At 41.8% G+C, this 12,011-nt stretch overlaps 1 protein-coding gene across 1 annotated transcript in view; it reads right to left on the bottom strand.

Moving 5' to 3' along the window:
* The window catches only part of BVES (blood vessel epicardial substance), a 31,961-nt gene that overhangs the window by 7,993 nt on the left and 11,957 nt on the right, over positions 1–12,011 (bottom strand). The window contains 2 exon segments of the mRNA XM_006777217.2: positions 8,740–8,881; positions 9,817–9,984. Coding sequence (XP_006777280.1) covers positions 8,740–8,881; positions 9,817–9,984 — 310 coding nt within the window.

Here is a 12,011-nt window from a genome sequence, read left to right as displayed (position 1 = left end):
CCCCTCCCCCCACTTTTCCAACCCAAAATTAAGAAATCAATATTTTAAACATTTTGCTGGTTTTCCTTTTACAGCCTTCTTCTTTTTTGGCATCTTAAGGAGTTGTTCTTCCTGTTTTCTCCACTGTCTGATCATACACTCAGTGGGAGGAGGTCCAAATTGTCTCTCTGCAGCTCCATTTCCATGCTCTTTTGCGTAGCTGATTACGTTCTTTGAATTTTGCAGAGTAAGACAATCGCTTACCAGTATTTATGTTTTTATTTTTTCACATCTTTATGGGCTCAGAACGTTCCAGTCCCTGTTGCATCTGTGCTCTCTCCACCTCTACCTCCAATTATGGCATCAGCTGATGTCAGTAACAATAAGGCTCATGACTGGAAAAAGCCTGTTTGACAAAGTATGGGCAGCTACGCACCCCTGCGGCTCCCTCCTCGGCGGCCTTCCGTGTATAAGACACCCCTCGATTTTCAGTCTCATGATTTTAGAAAAAAATAGCATCTATACATGGAAAGATACAGTAATTCACAGGGATGTAAATTACAGCATAGAGAATATAGTCAATAATACTATCATAACTATGCGTGGTGTCAGGTGGGTGCTAGTCTGATCCGGGGGAGCACCTCGAAAGTTATATAAATGACTAACACTATGCTGTATACTTGAAACTCATATAATATTCAATGTCAACTATACTTGGGAAAAAAAAAGAGAACCACAGGAAGCTTTTGATACAGGGACCAGGAAGGTCATACGGAACGGTCAAAATCCCGATGTGGAGTAATAAAAGCTTGGGTAAGAGAAGCTGCCTTTCACAGACTTCTGTCCTTATTAAGCTTATTTCTATTGCAGTGTGCTTCTCATTGTCAGGCCTTAGCGCCTTGCCTAGCAGGCAAAGTACCAGATGTATTTGTTGTTCTTAAATCCAGAGTGAAGGTCACCTCTGCTCTAGGGAATAAACAAGCGACATCAAGTTAGATCTTCAGATAAATTCAGTTCCATGATATGAAGTTGGTCAAGCGCCATTTCTCTGCTTCAGAAAGACACTTATTAAAAAGGAGCAACACCTCTGTCAACTATTCAACGTAATATTACATATGATTTCCCCATCTCCTCTGTTATTTTAATGACATTTTCTCTATTCCTTTCAAGGTGTTCTTTTTTTTATTATCTTTGACCATCTGGCCAACTGCTTTAGCAAGCAATTAAAGACCATACAGGGCTTTAGACTTTTAGTTATAGTATATAATTTCTGGTGAATGGGGCTGGGGAAGGATTTAATGGCTTCTTTGCTAGAAAGATTACCATCCATTTTCCTGCCTTTGACTACTTATATTGGAATTTTTTTTAATTAAAAAACATTTTAGTGAGGCCATAAGAAATTTTTGAATAAAAAACTAAGTTTGATTGAAGCTTTCTGAACAATAACGCTAAAGCGCAGGTATGGCCCTTGTACTTCACTTCTCTTCGAGGGACTCAGCACCAGCAAGGAGGTGTTGAGTCAGGGCAAATGGGGAGGGTGGAGGAAGTCAGTGGCTCCCATGAGGAGGTTTTCTGTGGCCCAAGGTCAATTCTTGACTCCTCAGAGGGACGGTCAGGACCATGAGCTGCACGCCACAGGGCTGAGCAGCCAAGGAATGGCGAAAGTCCTGCAGCTCCTTCCTGCCCCAAAGAAAAAGCTACAGGGCTGCAGAGACGGTGGACAAATGCAAACAGGGAAGCTGGTCCCAGACGGCAGCTGAGCAACAGACCAGAGAATGACCAGTCTGGGAGAGGGAGGAGAAGGGGGGACTGTGAGAAAGGTCTCAAGCAAAAGGGGGCAGGCACTGATGAACTGAGAAAGTGAAGATGTAAGATAAGAAAATGAAAGGATACAGAGAACGGAGGGCAACCGGAGATACCCACAAAAATAGAAAGCAGTATGAAGAGGCATGATTCAAGCAGGAACCAACCACTAGGAGATTTTAGTTAAGAAGTGAAAGGGATTTCACCTAAAAGAATGATAAGAAGCTAGAAGATAATGGGGATATAGTGAATAAGGTGGCCACACAAGCAAAGCAATAAAAAGAAAACCTTTAGGGGAAAAAGGAGGGTCAAACTATGGAGCAAACTGTGGCGTGATTTCTATGTTGTGCACCAAAGCCAAATCCATTCATACTTGACATTAGGAACCTTGGCACAGAACAAGAGTCGTGACATTGGAACCAAAAAGGAAGAAATGTAGTCACAGCCAATTATTTGGTTTTGAATAAAGCATAATAACGTCAACATTTTCATTCGCTTTCAATTCTTCAGGACAACCCATAGACCAAGGAAGACCTACTTACAGTTACCAAAGAGAACAGTGTTAGTGCCACTGAGCTGTACACTTAAAAATGGGTAAGATGGTAAATTTTATGTTATGTGTGTTTTATCACATTTTCTAAAAAACTGAAAAAAGAAGAGAGAACAGAATGCATATGCCATTGACCTTGATTGTTTAAAAGTTAAAGAATTTGAGCCCACAACAGTATGAAGGTAGAGGGGGAAAGAATAAGGAAGGGTAGTGATACTAATGCTTTCACCTTTAAAAATGCCCCAGAGCGGAAAAGAAATGGGGTTTATTGTGTTATTTAATGTTACAAAGATAAAGAATACAACCTAGTGAGAAGGGGGAAGGGAGTTAAAAGTGAGCTAAGTTAGGTTAGTGCTTAAATCAGTACATAACGGCACATTATTTAACATCTGGACAAACACTGTTCCAAAGTGACAGCTCCCGGGGAGCAATTATTTGGAGGGATCACTTCTTTTCACTAGCGATTTTTTTTTAATGTTTGGTATCTATGTGCATATATTAACTTGACAAATTTTTAGATTTTTTACTAAAAGATGAAAAATATACAACTATAAATTCCCTTTGTAGTCATTTTACAGATGAGAAAGTGCTGTGAGCATACAGGCCATCTAAAGGATTGGGGAGGGCGGGGTTCTGGAGGCAGACAGCACGGCCCCTGCTGGCTGGGGACCAAGGACCCAGAGGAGACCAACGTCACACTCCTCTACCCTAGAAGGGGAAAATGCAACACGTACCGCACGAGGTGGTGGTGAAGATTAAATGAGAACATGTTGGAAAGTGGTCAGCTGCCATGGCAGTGGTTATAATATCCCCAGACAAGTTCACACTCACATATGGATGTGGGTATTTGTAAGGAAAACAGCAAAGCAAGAACTTCAACGCTTCTTTGTTTCGGGGCTAGCCCAGGAGCCGTGGCCAGGCCTTTGAACTGCCCTCAGCTGCGCTCCACCTCTGCAGTGGGGGTGCTGTGGGTGGGTCTGAGGCCTGTTCCTGGCTCCCTCCCTGTCCCTGCGCCTGATCACATCTCCTCTCCAGCTGTCCACAGGGGGAATGAAATGCAAATGGAGTTGAACAGACTATTTCATGGAACCAGTCTTGAAACTAAGAATTGGCTGTTTGCATCTTTCCAGGTAAATAAATAGAAAAGAGAGCTGAGAGAAGGTCCCTACGTTACATACGTTGCTAGTGTTTGTGGACAAGAATGCTAACTGGGTGCAAGCTAGCCTGACTGAAAGCATACTTGGGCAACTAGGTCATATGGAATTAGTAGACGTACAAAGCACCATTTTGACATTAATAACAAAAAACAGTAGGAAAGGTTTTATTTGCCAGTAAGAGATTATCTCTCTAAATAGTTCATAGTTGTCTTTTAAATAATCATAATTGTTAAGTATAATTCTGAAAAAAATAGATGGTTTAAACCTTTAAAAGATGAGTTCCATTGTCAGGAGTACACTGCCTATATTGCCTCAGGGTTAAAAACAACAACAAGCAAGCAGCAAGACAAACAATAGATTATTTAACCCCAATTAACTAAAATAAAATTCTGCAACTTTAAAGGAAACACAATATGTCCCCCTGTTGCCATGACAATACCTGTGTTCATCACCAGTTATCAGTGACGAACTGCCAATGACAATGTGTGTGTGTGTGTATGTGTGTGTGTTACACATTACACATAGGGAGCAAACCTCATAAGGTAGAGAAGATGACAAGGCACCTGAGAAGCACATTGGTCCAGGAGCAGAGAGAAGCAAGCTCAGATCCACACGAGGGCATTACATCCTCTCACATGTTCTGAACACCTTGTCCCTTCTGGTCTTCCTATGAACATGAGGTTAAAAAGCCTGGCCAAGGCTCCCAGGCCAGCCCATGAAACCGAAGTACAGGAAACAATCAAGAAGAGTTAAATTAAGCGGATTCTGAGCTACTGAATAAACGGGGAGAAACCATTTTTTTCTTGGGCTATCTGGTTACTCCACTTTCTCCCCTTTAAACGAGAATTTGATGTGGAATGCAGATTCTGTGTCGTAGAGAGCAGTGGTCTTGCTTCGGGTTAAGCATCATGCGAGGTGTAAAAACAGAGCACAACGTAAGAACTGGGCCAGCAGAAATTTCTCTGAAATGGTTCACCTAACGTTTCCCCTCACCAGTTTCTGAACGGCATTTCTGTTACACTGCACATATGCTGTGTAATGCTATGAAGTGTGTGTGTAGTGTTATATCCCACACGGGGCAAGATGTTTAAATAGTGCCTTCACCAGAACCTCTGCAAGCCCCTAGATCACCTACCAGTAGATAGAAAACACAAGAAACACCGTGATCACCACCAGGAGGATGCAATCAACAAAATTCCAAAATGTAGGGCACCCTATGGCCTAGCTGCTAAAGGTGTAGTTCAGGACCGGACACACTGGCATCACGTGGTATCTGTTAACCAGGTGGAATCCCAGGCCCCACCCTGTCTGCCCATCTGCATTAGAAGCATTAATAAGAGCTCCACTTGACTCATATGCTCCTTTATGTTTAAGAATCAATGTTTTGCCCTGGCTGGTGTGGCTCAGTTGGTGGGAGTACCGTCCTATTCACCAAAAGATCCCGGGTTTGATTCCTGGTCAGGACATACACCTAATTGGTGGATTCAGTCCCCGGGCCTGATCAGGGCATGTGCGGGAGGCAACTGATCGATGATTCTCTCTCAAACCTCTCTTTCAAAATCAGTGAAAGTGTCCTCAAGTAAGGATTAAAAAAAAAATCAATTTTCTATAGGACAAACAAAAAACCACAAAACAAAACAAAAATGCAGAAACACACACAGAGAGAGAGACAGCCAAAGATAAAAGGGAAGCTCAGAGATTAAGAGACTTTAGGGATGTATCAACCAAATGCAAATGATATGTGCGGATACTGATTTGCATTTTAATGTTTAGATCTACTACATTATTTGAGTTAATGACTCACTGGAATGTAAAAGTTTTTTAATTAGGAAAAATATATGAAATACGTTTAATTTTTAGAGAGTAGCATTGCTTGTAATTCTGTGAGCACATGCGAGGCAAAGTGAAAGCTAACCAAAAGCTAAAAGTCGGAAGAAGACAAATGGTTAATTTCAAATATTCCTATTAGAACCCTCATACAAAGAATATGAGGAAAATTTCAGCGAAATGGAAATTAACCAGTCCAGGAACACCTATTCGCAGCACTGTGTGGTTATAATGAAGGGTAGGAGGTGGGAGGTTTCTCCAATGAAGCAGGCCAGAGGGGAGGCCATGGCTCTGGGCAAGCGCTACCTTCTCCTGAGTGTAGGGGACTCCCCTGCGGAGGGGTGACCAATAGCAGCTGCTGTGCCTCCTGCAGAGCTGGCAGGTTCAAATGCAAGAACGGGGTGAGAGTGACCTCTAAACCATAAAGGGCTAGTCAAATGGTATATGCATTTTTCTTTTCTTTTTAATACACAGAGGCAATATGTTCTAACAGCACGGGCTTTGGAATCACACAGGATACCTAGGTTTGCAATCCAGGCCTCCCCCTCACCCCCAATGACGCAAATAAACATCTCATAGTTCCCATTTCCTCACCTGTAAAGCGAAGCAATACTCACTGTGATAGATTGTGTTATTGTCAAAATGCATGCTTTCCCTCCCTCACGCAGGAGGATTCAAGATCCATTCACTAATGGTGGTTCTGGCCAAACGACTTCTCTGGGCCAGAGAACATGAGCGGAAGTGGCCAGGCTGTAAGAGCCCTGACATGATTCTGCTACACTGTCTTCCCTCTGCCAGGAGTGGCAGTGGCCCAAACAGTGACTGCTCCTTCCACATCCCAGAGTGAGCTGGACACGGGCCTGGAGCAGCACTCACTGTGCACTTGAGCAAGAAAACAGCCCCTTCCTCACAGAGAGTTGGGGACTGCCTGGTAGTGCCTCATCATCTAGCAAAAACTAATCTACCCCCCTCTGTGCAGGAGTCCAGTGCCCAGTCCATGTGGCTATGTACAGAGAGTACCTGGAAAATACCAGCTGCTACTGTCAATGGACGTTTGTTCCCTTCTCTCCATCAGCATTTTGAGAGCAGCTGCCAGGCTGTTCACTTGCACATCAGAAACTCGAATAGTAAGAGCTTAGTCACTAGTTTTAGGGACCTACCCTTGACATGCTCAAAATGTGATAGATTTTGTTATTTCAGCCCAACAGTCCTAGGAGATTAATTCTGCATTCTGTTTTACAAGGAATGTAATTTGTAATGGAAAAGCAGGAGGCATATTGATGGGACTGGCAAATGAAAAACAACAGCCTTCAGTACTTCTGAGCTAACACGTAAGAGAAACAGGAACTAACCAGTTCCTAATGAATTATATGATAGAATTAGTAATTCATAATTTGTGTCAGTGTTGTGCTCAAGCCCAATGTCTTTCATTAAAACTGCAGGAGGGAAGCCAAGAGATTCAGAACGAGGACTGGTCAAAGGAAGCAAGCATGAATGAGGAGTAATTCACACACACACTCAAAAATAAGCATGCATAGGTAGCGTTGGTATCAATGTGTGAGATCTTGCATAATAAACCTGAGGCTAAATAATTAAATAAGCAACGTAAGCAGGTTGCACACATTTCTTTCTTTCTTTTTTTGTACAGCAAAGTACAAAAGCCTAGTGAGACAAGGGAACAAGGAAATGAGAAGTGAAAATGTGGCCCTGCGCTGAAGGGCAGCACACGTCTCCACAGACACTGAAGCCTGAGTTAGCCGTGCAGGAGTGGCTGGATTACACTCCTGGTTTACTGTAGGGAAGAGGGAAGGAAACGGAGCAGGAGTTGTGACCAGATATGACAGACAGTTCATGTCGGATGAGAAAGGCCATGTGACTTCCCATAAGGCACACAGCTAATAATTATTAGAGCAAGAGCCAGGTTTGTATGCCCATGTGTGATCCATCCACTGGGCACCAGAAAACAGGTTTCCAGAGGCGAGTACAATACAGATGTTAATCTTGAAAACATGTTTTAATTCTATTTAAACAACATACTGCACAGAAGCTTTTTCCCCCTAAAATGTTTTTATTCCCAAAATATTTAGATTATACAATAAAATACTACAGAAAAACAAAACTGATTTTAAGACAACAAATGCTCACGCTATATATCACTGGTTCTCAGTGCTTCGTAAGCAAGACTGTGGAGCTAAACAAAAGTAAGAACTACAAAAACAAGCTATTCTACACGAAAAATAATCCACATACGGTATTTAACTATAATTCCCTTTCTGTCGATCTTTCGTAGTAATTAATCACTACACATATAACTAAGATGGGTCCATCTGAAAACACTTCTTTAGCACCAAACTGTTTCGGTACATTTGACATGCTAGTAGACTGCAGGCTTTGGTTAACCTTAGTTACTTTCAAAAAGTAACTTTAGAATAAAATACAGTCATTTCCAATTTCTCATTTGTGCTGCTCCTGAAACCTCCTTTAGGTACACAACGTCTTTCTGTGCCTAGACTTTGCTTTGGAGGCTTGCACCAATGACAAAGGCTTGCACAATCCTTCGTCAGTTGAAAGTATAGTTAAAATCCTTAATCCAATTTATCCAAAGCATCCAAAGTTACTCGTTTACACAGACACTTAGGATTGCCGAATGTTTATCTATATTTACCTAAAAGTTACTCTGGGTTAACATACATTTGGAAATAGTAATAGTTTTTAGTTTATGCAATGGGAGATCTGTCTTTTTGCTATTTCCCATGAATTTGTTCAAAGTTCTTTTACTACCACTCTTGGAATAATGCGTAAAATAATTTTAAGCACTTAATTCTTAAAATAATCTAGCTTCTCTCATTTTACTTACTAATCTTCAATATCTGTGTCATCAGTTGTACTTAAAATGTCTTAAAACAGTCTAAACTATGGAGAGATCTTGCAAAACATACTGCTTGGTGGTGTGTGAATGAGTAACTCACAGGGTGTTGAGTGGCCTCCTTCATTGCAGGGATATTCCATTACCTGGTCTCACACTGAGAGAACCAGCCAGCAGTAAAACACCCAGGAGTTGCTTGCTACCGTTTTTAACACATGGCTGGATCTAAGCTTTCACCAGGACTAAAATCATGAAAACAACAAAGTCAAATACCCAACAAACCATAAGGACCCTTTCCCATTATTCCAATGAACCAGTATTTAAAAAAGGAGGTGCCAAAATCAGTGAACACGTTCTGAAACAGAAATAAGAGATCTAAAGTTGGATTTTAGCTGATATTATTAAAATAATCAGAAAAGGTCTGATTATTTTTAATGATGCCTTTAGGTTGCCCAAGAGTTACTGGTAAAGTTATTTTTCTAGTCAAAGTTGTCATTTGTTTATTTCCAGTGCCATCTGTCAGAATCCCAACATGTATCAGTTCTGGGCTAACTTACGGAGAGAGGACCCGCTGGGGGTGCCCCGGAGGAACTGGTGTAAGCCGTCCTCGCTGTCGCTGGAGCTGGCTATGCTGTTCCTCATTTCCAGCATGGAGATCTGCGTGCAGAGGCTGAGCTGGTGCTCCAACTTTGTGGCCTTCTGAAAGCAAAGTGTCAAGATTTCTGACATCTATGGGACTTAGATCATACATTCCCTATCACTGCATTTACTTTTCCTTGAAAAAAAAAAGTCTACCTGGTACCAAGTAAGTGCCCAATAAATGTCAGCTATAATTTTTATTTTCTGGATATTACTATACATAATATAGTTAATATACTCCTTAGTCTATTTATTAATCTTAAATAATAGTAAGCACCAACCTAATTTGATAAACAGCCTAGACAAGATGACATAAGAGAACACACGCCTATACTCATAGTCCCTGGAGAACAACAGTACTTATCACAGAAACTATGTTTTCCAAGTTCTCTTCTGTGATCATTTTAATTTCCTTCTAAGTAAACATGGAGAAAATGAAGATCAAATTGCAAATTGGTGAAGATCTATATAGCTCTGAAATCCCGAATTAAATTGCTACAGGCCTCTACCCTGTACCTCTCTAGCCACGTGTGGGCTTCTGGGGAAGGAGGCTGACCAAGAGGATGTGCAGGACTGGAAGACCCCAGGATTAAAATGCCAACTTCCTGCTCGCTGGGGTTCGTCAGCATTGTCAGTCTGCAACCTCCCCACTGCCCTGCCCGCCCCCCCACTCCGCCCCCTGCTCACTCCGCCCCCCACTCCCTCACACCACTCACTAGGCACCTTCCTTAGACTGTTTCACAGACTCTTTATGAAGAGGATAGCACCTCCTCACCAGCCATGGAGGTCCCTGACATCTACCACCTCACTCCGTAATGGCAAATGTGATCATTACAAAATGTCCTCACTCTTGAGAAATGAGTCCCAGAAGCATTCCCACTTCACTTAACATTTGACTAATAATGGAAATTCAGGAAACTATATATTGTATTAAGTGAGGTATACCTCACTGTACATATTTATTTAACAAAATAAACACACCCAGACAAACTTACTTTATCATTTAAGGTGGGGTCATTCAATGAGTAGAGCTTATTTGTAATGTCTTTTCCTATAAGATACCTAAATATTTCATACAGGAAAGGTTCGGATTCCAGGAAGTAAGTTAATCTTTCTCTTGACCAGCATAAAAATCTGCAGTTATCGTCTGCAACAATGGTGACCTGACAATGAAACAGAGAAAGGAAAAAGTACATCTATGTATATGAATTATGACTACAGTAATTTAGGCAAGAGCAGAGTAGAATAATTTAGTGGCTATTATGATAGCAATGATTTATCATATTAGCTAAATTAAAATAAGATCCATACACCTAAGCTTCTATAACTATGTGTAAAATTATGTTTAAAACCAAGCAGTCTGGAGACTAAATAAAAGCAAATTCTCCGAGTTTTATTGTTGTTTCGTGAAGTCTGGTGTCAGAAGAGTGGCCACTATCAATATCACTGCCATAGAGCGTGTAAGGCTGGCATTCCAGTTGGACGTATAATTTATGGCTAAATGTTTCTTTACACCATGAAGATTACCACAGAGGTGGAAGAATACACTTCAAGCAAAAAAATACCACACAAAAAAACAAAAACTGAGGTAAGATTCGTGAGGCCAAGTTATAGATGAAAGACCTTCTCTAGCTAAGTCTGCAAACACACAGGAGAGAATGAGAAAACTGACTCATCAATCAGTTTTAGGGCCTCGGCTGTTACTAACACACATGGCCAGCAGGAGCCTTCTCTGGGTCTTTCTCTCATACTATTTACTGAGTGTGACCTTTCAAGACTAGCTCCGATTAGTGTAGCCCACTGGGGACACACAGAGATCCTGCCGTTAGATCAGCACTGGGAAACCGTACCCTTTCCTTAAGTCTTCTGACACAGAAAAGTGGGAAAGTACTGTAATTGCACTACAGAGAGTTCAAGTATTCCTCCAATAAATCCTTTCTCCAGGGTGAGGGAAGCTACTGGCAGGAAGCCACTTCCTCCCGGGCAGGACCCCTTCCATCAGTTAGTACTTCTCTGCGCTTCGGTGGCACTCACAGCCCTGAATCCTGACACATCTGTCTCTCCTGAGCACGATGACAGGAGGGACAGTGCACCTTCATGTCTGGATGTCTGTGTCCAGCACAGAGTGGTGCTCAGTGCATGTTTATCATGTGAAGCAATTAGCAAATGAACACGAATACTGTTGAAGGAAGAAACCATTTTTCTATCTCAACACGAAACCCCAGGCCTATCCAGGTAGGAAATTAATAAAGGTTTGTTTTACTGATATGAAGTAATATCTGGGCCTCACAGTAAATATTTCCAAAGGAGCTCTTTCCCCTTTGTTAGTCACAAAATTAAACCTATTTCAGAAGACAAGGGGTATTTATGTCTACTAAGAGAGACAACGGAAAACCCAGCTTCTCTCAGTAGCTGAAATCTGATCTTTACAAATCAGAGAGTTTGGCTACTTTAAAAAGTAGGTCAATACTCATAGGAAAAAAAATTTGTAATTATTTATTATCTCAAAAGTGGAAATCTCCAAAATCAAATACATTGAATTTAAGAAATGTGTTAGCAGCTCTGTGACCTCATAAAATACTAAAATCCATTCATTCTTTCAACATATATTATTATGCATATATTTAATTCCAGACACTGTTCAAGGCACTGAGCTCACAATGATGAACAAGAAATACAAGATCTTACCCTGTGAAGCTTGCATGCTAGTGAAGGAAGCTGATAGTAAATAAATGAAATATGACACCCTCAAGTGGCAATATTTGACCAATATAGAAAGGGTACAGCGGTAGAGAATGATTAGGGAATGACAGTCAAATATAATGTCACTTATTTTATATATGTACTAGAGGCCAAGTGTACTGAATTCGTGCACCAGTGGGGTCCCTTGGCCTGGCCTGTGGGGATCGGGCCGAAACTGGCTCTCCAACATCCCCCGAGGGGCCCCAGATTGCAAGAGGGCACAAGCCAGGGCCAGGGAGGGACCGCGGGAGGGCTTCAGAGCGTGTCCAGCCCATTTCACCCAGTCCTGATCGGCCAGACCCCAGCAACAAGCTAACCTACTGGGCGGAGCATCTGCCCCCTGGTGGTCAGTCCTCATCATAGCTATCGGTCCAATGGTTGAACGGTCACTTTGGCTTTTATATATATATATATACTAGAGGCCCGGTGCACGAAATTCGTGCACTGG

This window comes from Myotis davidii, unplaced genomic scaffold (assembly GCF_000327345.1).
Source record: "Myotis davidii unplaced genomic scaffold, ASM32734v1 scaffold68, whole genome shotgun sequence".
In the NCBI taxonomy this organism is placed as follows: Eukaryota; Metazoa; Chordata; class Mammalia; order Chiroptera; family Vespertilionidae; genus Myotis; species Myotis davidii.
Note: the sequence above shows the minus strand (reverse complement) of the source record. Positions and strands in the feature narration are given on the sequence as shown.